General features: G+C 47.6%; 1 protein-coding gene across 1 annotated transcript in view; it reads right to left on the minus strand.

Annotated features, from left to right (window-relative positions):
- The window catches only part of LOC137571316 (sphingosine-1-phosphate transporter MFSD2B-like), a 66,334-nt gene that overhangs the window by 27,901 nt on the left and 24,980 nt on the right, over positions 1–13,453 (minus strand). Inside the window, exon 4 of the mRNA XM_068280265.1 lies at positions 6,603–6,726. Within this exon, the coding sequence (XP_068136366.1) occupies positions 6,603–6,726 (124 nt within the window). The remainder of the gene's footprint in view (positions 1–6,602; positions 6,727–13,453) is intronic.

The raw sequence follows: 13,453 nt of genomic DNA on the forward strand, positions 1-13,453 counted from the left end.
ATCAAGAATGAACAGGTTGTGGGGGATCTCACCCACATCCATTTCAGAGAGAAATTTACCCACAACCTCAACACCCCTCTCCTGTGGGATGCTGGAGTAGAGGGCCTCCACGTCCAGGGTCACCAGACAACACCCGGCCGGTAACTGCAAACCCTCAAGAATGCCTAGAAGGTGCAGGGTATCACGAACATATGAGGGTAGTCGATGAACATGTGGCTGTAGATGTTTATCCACATAAACACTTATCCGTTCAGTTAGTGACCCATTGCCGGAGACGATGGGTCGTCCCGGTGGTCTAGCGAGGTTCTTATGCACCTTAGGCAGGGCATAAAAAGTGGGTGTGGTTGGATTCTCCACTTTAAGAGTGGAACCGACCTCTGCCGTGATGACACCCCGGCCAATCGCGGCGTCAATAAGATCAAAAAGCATGCGCTGGTTGGTGATAACCCTGGACGCGGGGACCCTCCGATACCACTCCCTGTTCCTGAGGATCCTGTGGCACATAAGGACATATTGCTCAGCCCTCATCACCACCACGTTCCCTCCCTTATCCGAAGGTTTAATAATGATGTGTCTATTTTCGCGCAAGTCAACAAGAGCGCGGTATTCCTCATCAGAAAGATTGGGAGTTTGATTCTTTGCTATCCACAAATTACGAATGTCCCTCTCAACCAGTGAAACAAACGTATGTACACTGGGACATAAGGAAAAGGGAGGGAACGAGGCGGACTTGGGCTTGAATTGCTGATTGATCTGTTCACTCACGGTTCTGTCAGGAACAGTAAAACCAAAGAGATCGGTTTCTTCTCCCTGGTCAGTTTCCTCACTCAATTTTATCAGGTCCATTAGTGCCCTATAGTCCTGATTGGACCAGTCCTTCCAATCTGTGATTGCACCCCCGAGAGGGGTATCACTCTTTCTTTTATGTAGGGTTCTCAAGGTCAAGGTCTCGCTTTAGAGAAAGAGGCTACAAGGATCGTTGGCTAAAAAAAGCCTACAAACGGGCGAAGATGTCGGATCGTACGACTCTCCTTACTAAAAAAGACAAAGACACTCTAAGCAGTAACAATACACGTTTAATAACCCGATACAGCGATCAAAACAGTGAGGTTGACAGGATACTCCGCCGACACTGGCATGTGTTGACAAATGACAGAGTGGTAAGGGACTTTGTATCACCGGTCCCTCAGGTGACTTTTAAACGCAGTAGAACTCTGCAAAATCATGTCACATCCAGCCATTTCTGGGGGAAAAATGGCCCCCAGAAACATTGTATTGTCACGGGGACCTATAGTTGTGGTGGGTGCGTTTACTGTCGCTATTTACAGATAGGTAAGAATATCACTCTGCCCAATGGACGTCAATGGAATTTAAAACACTTTGTTAATTGCAACACCGTGGGGGTTGTTTACCTGATGTACTGCAAATGCGGCAGTTTTTATGTCGGCAAAACATCGAGAGCCTTTAAGGAAAGAATTAAAAATCATGTGGGGGATGTCGCAAATTGCAACTTTAAATCCCCCATTTCCAGACACGTCCATTTGGAGCATAGAGGTGATCCCAGCTTTATTAGATTCATAGGTCTGGACAGGGTCCATGTCCACCCTAGAGGTGGTGACATTGACAGAGCCCTTCTACAACTAGAGTCCCGTTGGATTTTTGATCTTAAAGCCACTGAACCGAAGGGTTTAAATGACAGCATTAACTACCGGGTATTTCTGCCGGTTTAGGGTCGTAGGACTGAGTCCTGGTCCTTCTCCTCTCTTTTCCCCCTCCCCTCCTTCTCCCTCTTCTGTCCCCCCTCTTCCTCCCCCTCCCCTCTCCTTTCCTGTTTCCCTTCCTCCCCTTGTTCCTTTCTTCTCTCCCCCTGTCCTCCCCTTGGCCTGTTTGGGTTTTTCCCGTGCATGCATCGGGGACACGCGCTGGGGTGCCCCCCCCTTTCCCCCCCCCTCCTTTTCTCCCCCTCCCCCTCTCCCTTTCCTCCCTCCCCCTTTCCTGTCCCTTGTCCCACACCTCTCCTCCCCCCCTGCTGCTCACTTCTCTCCTCCCACAGGTGGCTCTTTGTTTTTGCGGGTCAATTATCATACGCGGGTGCGATTATACCCACTTGTGTATTATTCTATATTAGTATTTGGGGCGGGTCTCTCTCCACCTCTTCCTTTTTTATTTATTTTTGATTTATAAGTATGTATACATATACATGTGTCTGTTGAATATGTGCCCCGTGTCTTGATGCCCGGCGCCCCAAATTTCTTGGACTGGGACGTCCGGGCTCACGACTACGGGTCGCGTGTTCTCATTTACATCTACAGGGGCCTTGCTCCCTGCATTTGCTCCTTGTTTGTTTTTTATTTTTTATACATTTCACATATATATATGTTTGTTGCTTTTCACTTATATATATATATATATTTTTGTTTATTATCTTCTTTATATAATGCATTGATGGTTATTTGCCGGGTGCGCCTGTGGGGTCCGCCCTGCCCTCTGCCCGGCCTGCCCGTCCTCCCCATTGGATGTTTTCCAGGTGTGTCATTTGATGGGCGCCGGTCGGCGCCCGCCTGTGACGCATTGCTGGAGCGCATCCGCGCTCCACATGGGGGCCGCCCATACGCCGGCCGGTTGGTGGGCGTGTGGCGGGGACGCGCACGGCTCTGGGCGGGCGGTGGGGCGGGCCGCACGGGCGCATTCGGTATTAATGGACGCCGTCATGGCGTCCATACTATTACCACGCTGTTTGCCTTTGATAAGGCCGCAAGATGCGGCGAAACATGTCAGGCTTTTCCTGACAGCGCGGATGTTCTCCTCCATCCCTCCTCCATTTGACATTTGCTGGTTCTTCTGGTCCCACGGACATCCAGCCTCTTGGCTTTGGGGCAACTGTATGGCCACACAAAGAAACTTTGCTGGCACGCACACTGGCTCCGGATTTCACCATTTCAGTGTGGTAACTATATGAGAACTGCTTTTTACGCTCACAGGTGGCTGGAAGATTTCATGTGCCCTGCGAGTGGGTGATTTTGTGTTTCTGTCATTCCCTGAGTCTACTTTGGGAAAAGACTTTTGTCTTGTGTCCCATTGTTACATGCCCTGCGATTGGGGGACTGTTTTGCTTGCATGTGCTCATCGCTTGCCATCTAACCACACTGCATGCTACCAATGTGCTTGTTGCCATTTTTACTTCCAGCTTACAAGCTTGCTTGTGCCCTTGCTGTGGATGCTGCCTTTAAACTCGCTTATTTGTGCTTGTTACCAACCTCAGGAACATTAATCAGAAGCTGTGCTTATACTGACTGCTCTGTATTGCCTTTTACCTACTGGACTTTCACCTTGGCGGCCCTCTCAGTTGCTCACTACAGTGGGACCACCACCAAGCTTTTGTTGAGTGTATTCCAACATGGGGGACTGCAGCCCCTAACTCATTTTTGAAGGGTTTGTGAGGAGAATTTTATGGGGTATTTGTGGGGTTTTTGTATTTTTGTCATTTGTATATTTGTAATGTGTTTGCTCATTTTTGATACATGTTATTAAAAGGTTTTTCATCCTTCTCAGGCACCCAAGAGCCAATTCTCTTTTCTTTGGTATTTTACAAAATACATTTGAGCTGCTTCTGTCTTGGCTCTACAGTTTGAGGGCTGCAGATTATTTTGTGGACTAGCTCAATTCATTTAAGGTTGCTTTTGACCTCTTTTCCACAAGAGGCTGAACTGCTTGTTTGACAGGCAGTTCAGCCTCCTGGCTGCCAGACACAAGTGCCATTCAGCTGTTATATGCAGCTGAATGGCAGCATTCAGTAACATCACATGTTGCTTCTGAGTATGACAACTCAGGTGCAACTCTATGGGGGGAGGTGACTATCCAGGTTTAGATTGTGATCTCCTCTAAAGGTGGCCATACACATTTAGATTGCCACTCAATGTGCCAAACAGATCAATATCTCTCCGCTCTGAATCTGATGAGAGAGAGAGATCAATCCCCCCGGAGTGTGGCCATGCTGTGGTAGGTGTATGTAAGGGGCTAGTTTGCCCATATATACTGTAAATGAAATCCCATAGGGAGGCCCAACAATATAGGATCATATCTCTGCATCAAGCCTCCTAGCCACTTTCCTCTGGTCTTACCAAACACTTGTGGATCCCCCATGCCATTCACCTGCATTCCTTCTGGCTCCTCTAACATGTCCTCTTCTGCACCTCCTTGTCCGGATCCCACTGACACTGCCTGTGTACGCCATGTGCCATGTGGAAAAGGTGTATCAGACTTCCTGTGGCAGGCTTTGTGCCCCCTTTGCTAGTGTCTCAGCCTGATCATTAGGGGCATGATTTTTTTCTTTCTGTAGCTGCCTCACACGGAAAAAAAATTGCTTCCAGTGATATGTCCTCTACCTCACTTGTGCACTTGTGTCCATGAAGGCCCTGATGATCTTCTTGGCAATATACTGCAAGGTCTTGGCCCTCACATCTTGTGAGTCATGACCTTGTTGCCGCAGCTAGCCCGCTCACCAAACCAAAACTTTTGTTGATCTCTCTTCAGCCTCACACGTGTACACTCAACTCTGCGAATGTCCCACTAATCCTTTTATCCGTACTCCTCTGTTGGCAGTGCCACTTCAAAGGATGCTAACGAACCCACTGCATTTCTAAGTGTCGGGTCCTGCAGACATCTGAGCAGCCAGTCTTCTCTGCTGTCATAGTTATCCAGTTTTTTCAATAAGGAATCCATCAGTAAGGACAGGAATAGCAACTTATTGCCACATTACAATTCCTAGGTAGAGCTTGCATGATGTTACCTCCACAATGTTCAGGCTCAAACTGACAGCTGAAAACACCCACTATCCAGCCTCACCACCCCCACCCTCTCCCCACCCTCTTCACACCACCTCTCCTGTCTCTCTACCCCACCCTCTCCTGCTTCTCCACCCCACCCTCTCGTGTCTCTCCACCCACTCGCTCCACCCCTCCCTCTCATGTCTCTCTGCCCCACCCTTTCCTGTCTCTCCACCCACCCTCTCATGTCTCTCTGCCCCACCCTATCCCGTCTCTCGACCCACTCTCTCCAGTCTCTCCACCCTATCCTCTCCTGTCTCTCAACCATTGTACCACTTTTTCCCACCAGCACATGCAAAACACACACAGAACGAACACCAGAAAACATGCCCATGTAGAAAGAAATTATTGGCACCTTTCCCATTTTAGTGACCAACACACAACTCCTTTGTTTCATGTGAACCATACATTCACAGCTCTACAGGTAGAATAGAGGGAGGTGCATGGGTAAAGGATGATAGGACCTACTTCCCTCTCCCTGTCTCCATATCATTAGAATGCCTGCATATGGATGATAGGACCTACTTCCCTCTCCCTGTCTCCATATCATTAGAATGCCTGCATATCACAATAATGTCTATATCATGGTGATCCCCAACATTATCACAACTACCATTAGGTGGACATTCAACAAAATAACTGGTATGCTAAAAAAAGAAATAGAATGTTGCCCTCTTTGAAAGGTGAAAGTTAAAAAAACAATAACGGTTTTTAAAATTAAACCTTTTAAAGTGCAGCTGAAGCAGTAATATGATAAATTAAGCCATCATGTTGTTGAGGTCAACGAGTCTCTGTAGTATTCCTCTTTAATACCAGTCTGTACGATGGTGCCTGTAGGACACTGGAAACCTATTACACTAACCCTGAAAGCTGGTTGAGTTGGAAAGTAAGTACTTAGAAGTGCCTACACACGCAGTACAACCGCCGTCCCGTCGTTTAACCAGTCCACTATCCAGGTTATGTTCATCTGGTCTGTGGCCGTGGGTATGCATGAGTACGTCCAAAGTCCATCTGAACACACCTGAAATTGCACTAAATGATCAGTGACTAAAAACACCACAAAAGTTCCCTACATGTTTCACCCCAGAGAGGCTTCATCAGGGGAGACCCTAGTGAAGTACTAAGTGTAAAAGTGCTGGTTGCAAGTTGCCAGAGTTACAAAGTATTAGGATATAAAGTGCAGTGAATAATAGCAAACAAAGTATATACAATGGAGAACTGACATAAGTTCTGGCAAGTTCATAATAAAACTCAAGCTTTATCATGAGCTTGCCAGAACTTATGTCCAAGCGATTTCCACCTAGCCCTAGCCACTCTGTGCTACTGAACAGGTGTCCTACACCTGCTCGTTCATGGATGGGAACACTTTCAGAGGGTTCCAGCACTGCATCCATGGTCTCAAGGAGGTTGTGGGTTCAGCTGGGATTTTGAAAGATATGAGCTGTGGGTGCGCTACATGTGACAGCAATCATTAACTTTCAGCAACCCTCAGCACAGCCTGATAGGACTCAAATGAGGATTGTAAATGAACGCCACCTAATTATAATGAGAATTTCAAGACAGTCTTAAAAGTTTATTTATGACAGCCCAAAGAACTTCAGTAATTAAGGCCCTGTGCAATAAACCTGAATGGACCTGTCTCTGGTGTGAACGAGATCAAAGATCTGATGATGCTCCCAGGTTCCATCTGCCAAAAGAATCTCCGTGATTGTTATATATGTTAGAAGGAGGAATAGGCATTCTGCCTGGATAAATGTTTACCCCCGAATGACTCACCGTGCTGAGGGCTTGGAATGAACAGAAGAACATCAGATACCACAGGACTCTCCCAGTCACAAAGTCTGGAATGTACCACAAGAAGAAATAGGAGACAACCAGAAATGGCATGCTCCCGAGCATCCTGCAACACACAACACAAGCTTATTAGGAGGAAGCTCCTCTCAGCATTTCCCTGCATTGGGAAACTATTGTGCTATTTGTGATTCACCTCTGGAACTCCACTGAAAAGCATAAAGGCCCAGTGAACAAGAGAACGGCTAAAAGACAGGAAATCAGGCATATACTGTCAGGGCCGGCGCTACCATTAAAGCAAAGGAGGCAGCTGCCCCAGGGCCCCAGAGCTTGTAGGGGCCCCCAGTGGCTACAAGAGGGAAAAAAAATTCAAATCGGCCTTATAGTTTTTGAGAAAATCGATTTTAAAGTTTCAAAGGAAAAAAAAAACACATTTAAAAACCTGCCGGCTTTAATGGTTAATAGCAAATCCACCTTAAATGCTAGAAACCCGAAGTTTGCAGGATATGTTAAGGAGATCATTAGGAATAAGAGGAAAAAACAATTTTTCAAAAAGACTTTATAGTTTTTGAGAAAATCGATTTTAAAGTTTAGAAGGAAAAAAGTATAGTTTTAAATGCTGTAAATGTCACTTTTAGTAGCAAACCTAACGGTAGTGTAATTTTACATGCATCAAATGAAAGCGCAATAAATTTCCTGACAGGGTTTCCAGGGGGGTCTATATGCAGCCGCAGCGCTTTGGCCAGGGATCGCTATACAGCCGCAATATGGCTGTATGAAGATCCCTGGCATTTTTTCCTATTTTCCCAATTTTTTTTTTATGTTTAGAGTTTGGGAATTTTTTTTTAAAAAAAATTATGTGGGGTCCCCCCTCCTGAAACTTTTTAACCCCTTGTCCCCCATGCAGGCTGGGATAGCCAGAATGTGGAGCTCTGACCGATTGGGACTTCACACCCTGACTATACCAGCTGCAAAAAAGGTCCCCTAATGCCGATTTTTGTTCCGGGGTATATGTTGGGGGGGTCCCCCCAGGTTTATTTTGCCCTGGGGCCCCATTGTTGCTTAAACCGGCCCTGTATACTGTATTCGGCTGTGTATTTTGCCATATACCTAAAGTTTAGTATACAATGTCAATATCTCACAGTCGGCAGATATCTGGGGGCTTTATAAGAGGAAATATTCTGTGGAGTACGTGGACATACAGCTGGGTAAATAAAGGTGGGGAGAAATTTCACTTCAACCACCTCAATTCCGACAATAGAACGTCTAAAGAGAGACTACCCCCACCATGTGCTCTGGATCAAGTCTTCAGCTAGGAAGCTCTACCTGAATGGAGAAAAATGACGTCCTCAATGAGTCTAAGGCTACGTTCTCAGTGGGGCACTGAGTTGGCATTGAGTTGGCAATACAATCCCATTTCTAACCTGACAAGACAAGACAAATAACATTTATATCGTGCTTTTCTCCTGGTGGACTCAAAGCGTTTTGAGCTGTAGCCACTAGGGCACAGTGCCGCCCAGTCAGTAGGCAATAGCACTGTTAGAGTCTAGCCCAACTAAATAGGTGCAGGCTTACTGAACAAGTTCTCCTGTGTCAGAGGCAATTATATTGTAATGCTACGTGCACATTGCAGTGTGAGGGTGGAATCCGTAGACCGGATCAGTGAATAATGGCGCACAGCGCCTATGCATAAAAATGGCGCCACATTAAAAAGATACGCTTATCGCTACTTATCGTTAGCACTGCAAATTAATGGCGACACAGGGAAAAAAAGAAGAAAAACGGCACACACTAACGTTATTTATCAATAGTGGCACACACTAACGTTATTTATCAATAGCCCCCTACATAAGCCAAACTGCAGACGTTATTTAACCTTTTCGGGACCGGCCACCTACCCCCCCTTAAGGACCAGGCATTTTTGGCGGGAAGGGGGTGCGCGCGTTTGGGGGGGTCAGGCGGCCGGATCCCGTGTGTGGCTGCCGGGCATTGTGTCCCCCCTTGGTGGCCTGGGCCCCCCTTCTGCCAGCAGCCTTCACTTACCTTCCAGGCTCCAGCGATGAGCCGCACGGGACCCTCTTCTCCGGCCGGCATCTCCGCTTCATCTGACGAGCAGTTCCGGGTCGCGGCTTGATGACGTCATCAAGCCGGGACCCGGCGCTGACGTCAGATGAAGCGGAGATGCCGGCCAGAGCGGAGGGGGGCGCCGATCGTCGCTGGAACGGCAGGGAGGTGAGTGGATCCTCTTCTTTCCCCCCCTGCCGCCGCAGCTGTCAAACAGATCACTACGATCCGACGGCGATCGTAGTGATCGTGTGATCAGCAGCCATACGCGATGGCTGCTGATCACTCGGGGGAGATGTCGGCTGTCATATGACAGCTTGATCTCCCCCTCCGGGTGCGCACGATCGCGTCGGGAGCGGAAATTTCGGGCCGGCGTAGATCCTACGCCGCATCAGGCTAGAACAGCCACAAGTGCGGCGTAGGATCTCATGCACATGGTCCCGAAAAGGTTAACTGCAAAACGGTGAATGGATTTAATGTAACACTGTCAAGGTTAGGGTTAGGCACCACTGGGAAGGGGGTCTTAGGGTTAGGCACCATCAGGGGGGTGGTTAGGGTTAGACACCACCAGGGGGGGTCTTAGGGTTAGGCACCACCAGGGGGGTCTTAGGGTTAGGCACCACCAGGGGGGGTCTTAGGGTTAGGCACCACCAGGGGGGTGGTTAGGGTTAGGGATAGGTAAAGGGAGGGTTCTGTGTGAGAGTAGGGTTAGGTATAGTTACAGTACAATATACACCACCAGGGGGGTGGTTAGGGTTAGGCACCACCAGGGGGGTGGTTAGGGTTAGGCACCACCAAGATGGGTGGTTAGGGTTAGGCACCACCAGGGGGGTGGTTAGGGTTAGGCACCACTAGGGAGGTGGTTAGGGTTAGACACCACCAGGGGGTGTGGTTAGGGTTAGGCACCTCTAGGGAGGTGGTTAGGGTTAGGCACCACCAGGGGTGTGGTTAGGGTTAGGCACCACCATAGGGGTGGTTAGGGTTAGGCACCACCAGGGGGGGTTAGGGTTAGGCACCACCAGGGGGTTGGTTAGGGTTAGGCACCACCAGGGGGTTGGTTAGGGTTAGGCACCACTGAGATGGGTGGTTAGGGTTAGGCACCACCAGGGGGGTGGTTAGGGTTAGGCACCACCAGGGAGGTGGTTAGGGTAAGGCACCACCAGGGGGGGGGTGGTTAGGGTTAGGCACCACCAGGGAGGTGGTTAGGGTTAGGCACCACCATGGGTGTGGTTAGGGTTAGGCACCACCAGGGGGGTGGTTAGGGTTAGGCACCACCAGTAGGGGTTAGGGTTAGGCACCACTAGGGGGTTGGTTAGGGTTAGGCACCACCAGGGGGGGTTTATGGGTTAGGGGTAGGTACAGAGAGGGTTCTGTATGTTAACGCTAAATAACAATAATGCTTTAACGTTAAATAGCGATAAGCGGCAAACAGATTAGCGGCAACACCGTGCACCATTATTCTCAGGCGCCATTTTCAGATGTAAGCCCGTAGACATGGGGTGGTGAGGTAGATGTTTACCTCCCTCAGCAGTGAGAAGCCTCTGGATAGTCCAGTGGCTTTCCGGATCCTCCTTAATGCCACCATTCCAGTGCTTCCAGCTGTGGCCAACCATGTTTGGACTGAGCATGTGCAGATAAGGTCTGCACATGTCCAGTTGAACAGTGTCATCCTCCCACGCATGAGTAGTCCATTTAAGCTTGTCTATGGACTGGAGCATGGCCAGAGAATAAATACAATGGAATGGTGGCCTGTAAGAAAATTGGGGGTAACCCTCTCTGGACCATTCCACCCCCAACAATGAGACAATGAAAAAAAAATTATAGGTTCTTGGTGCTTCCTCCGGCCCCCTTCAGACTAATCAGTCCCTCGCCATCCTCCCAGGCTGCCTGGATCCTCCGCTAGGTGGCCCAGTAAATCCGCCAGTCGGTGCAGGTGCAGTCCCAGCGCGCGCTTCCCCATCGCACTCCCGTGTCCGCAAGCGTTCTGCACAGTAGTATTGCGCAGTACCCCCTGACTGGAGGAATTACAGCGAGAGGCCGATCAGCCTGAAGGGGGCTGGAGGAAGCCCCAGGTATGTATATTTTATTTTTTTCATCGTCTCAGGTTTCCCTTGAAAGAAGAATCCCCTTTTTAAGGTTTGTTTGGGGGTATCATTCATATCAGTAACTGCGATATGATCATTTGTCGAATTGCAGAAGCTGATTATTTTGCAAAAGGATGAACTGAAAAAAAAGAAATCTCTGCCAAGAACAAAGGAACAATGCAGGTCAACAGTTCGGCGGAACAATGAGGAACCTGTGAGTGAGGTTCTATGACGCTTTGTGGGATAATGGGCAGCGCTGGGAGCCGGCTGTTTACACGGCCTGAATGTGCAGCGACAATGAAAACAGCCCATTCTAGCAGTGTCTGCCTGAGCTGTGCTGTGTCACCTTTCTGCCCTGACAGGAAGAATATTACACAAGACAAGCTGGCCTATTCACTGAGGTACTGCTGCTGAGATGTTGTGCAAACCGATCTAATCCAAAGCCAGGGCCGGTTTAAGCAACAATGGGGCCCCAGGGCAAAATAAACCTGGGGGGCCCCCCCAACATATACCCCGGAACAAAAATCGGCATTAGGGGACCTTTTTTGGAGCTGGTATAGTCAGGGTGTGAAGTCCCAATCGGTCAGAGCTCCACATTCTGGCTATCCCAGCCTGCATGGGGGACAAGGGGTTAAAAAGTTTCAGGAGGGGGGACCCCACATAATAAAAATAAAAAAAAAAATTCCCACACTCTAAACATAAAAAAAATTTGGGGAAATAGGAAAAAATGCCAGGGATCTTCATACAGCCATATTGCGACTGTATAGCGATCCCTGGCCAAAGCATTGCGGCTGCGTATGGACCCCCTGGAAACCCCGTCAGGAAATGTATTGCTCTTTCTTTTTATACATGTAAAATTACACTACCGTTAGGGTTGCTACTAAAAGTGACATTTACCGCATTTAAAACTATACTTTTTTCCTTCTAAACTTTAAAATCGATTTTCTCAAAAACTATAAGGTCTTTTTGAAAAATTGTTTTTTCCTCCTATTCCTAATGATCTCCTTAACATATCCTGCAAATTTAGGGTTTCTAGCATTTAAGGTGGATTTGCTATTAACCATTAAAGTCGGCAGGTTTTTAAATGTGTTTTTTTTTCCTTTGAAACTTTAAAATCGATTTTCTCAAAAACTATAAGGCCGATTTGAAAAATGTTTTTTTCCTCTTGTAGCCACTGGGGGCCCCTACAAGCTCTGGGGCAGCTGCCTCCTCTGCCTTAATGGTAGCGCCGGCCCTGTCCAAAGCAACCAGCCAGATCGCATTACTTGGTGAAGTCCTAGTTCACCTTGACAAGTTTTTCATTATAATGCCTCATACACACGGTACAATTTTCCATCAGATCGACTTATTGTGATCTGATAAGAAATTGTGTAGACGTCCAAATTGTTCCCGAACGATTTAGCATTGATAAGTACCCAAAATCAATCGCAAAATCGATTGGACCAGTCGGAAATTATCTAATAGATCCGTCGATTGGATGGAAAATTGTACCGTGTACCCAGCTTTAGAATAGATGAGTAAGGGGCTATGCTATTAAAGCGGACCTGAACTCAGAACTTCCTCTCTGGAACAACATAATAACCTTTAAAGAAAAAATTTTCTGTTACAGCTGATACAAACCCTGCAATTATTCTGCAGTGTGTCTACTTCCTGCTTTCATGGAAGCAAACATATTGTTAACACCCTGTGTTTACAAATTAACTGCTCTGCCATGGCAGCCAGCTGTCAGAGCTGAGAGATCAAATTACACTGATGATTAGTCACAGACGAGGGGGAATTAGACAGGCTGCATTTATGTTTTCCTTCCTGAGTTCAGGTCCACTGTAAATGGTACCTGAGACAATGATAGCAAAAGGATTTATACTAACCTGGGGCAGCAGAACAGAGGGACCAGACAGACGAGGAGGGAGCTGACAGACTACAGGGGGCTGGAAGAAGCCACAGGTAAGTATACATTCTTTTGCTATCATTTAGTTTAACGTTAACACACAATTCTCATATTTACTGCAGCCGTTGCAAATAAATTACCTTTGAAAAAGTCAGCCTACTGAGAAATCCTTTTATAAAGCATGGAACTGGCAGCAGAGTGCTCCCAGCTAACAAACCCCAGCTAACAAATAGTTCTCACTCTCCAAATCTTCCCTATGCTGCTCAGAGATTTACACTTTGTAACCAGCACTGCAGCTAAGCACATTCTTATCATTAGAACACTGGCCTGTAGCTGCAATACTGGCCACAAAGAGTTAATGTCTCAGCAAAGGGAGGACATAGCATCAGAGATGATTTCTTTTGAATTGCGTGCTGATAAGCAGTGATCCCCAACCACCCTGTCCTCAAGGCCCACCAACAGTACACGTTTTGTGGAAATCCACAGAGGGAGTTAATCAGCTCTGCTGAGACACTGATTACCCCACCTGTGCATGTTAGTGGTTTTCTGCAAAACATGTACTGTTGGTGTCAGCCTTGAGGACAGGGTTGGGGAACTCTGTTATAGAGGATCTTCCTCCTCTTTAGCCTTTCGACAGGGCGTCCACAGTTACCAAAAAACCTTAAAGTGTACCTGAGACGAATTGATAAAAGTATTTTTAATTATTTATCCCAGCCCCTGTAGTCTGTCTGCTCCCTCACTGTCCTCCCGGTCCCCTTGGTTGGGCAGCTGCCAGCCCTGTAACGTCCATGATTCCTGGT

The sequence above is a fragment of the Hyperolius riggenbachi genome, chromosome 4 (genome assembly GCF_040937935.1).
Source record: "Hyperolius riggenbachi isolate aHypRig1 chromosome 4, aHypRig1.pri, whole genome shotgun sequence".
Lineage (NCBI taxonomy): Eukaryota > Metazoa > Chordata > Amphibia > Anura > Hyperoliidae > Hyperolius > Hyperolius riggenbachi.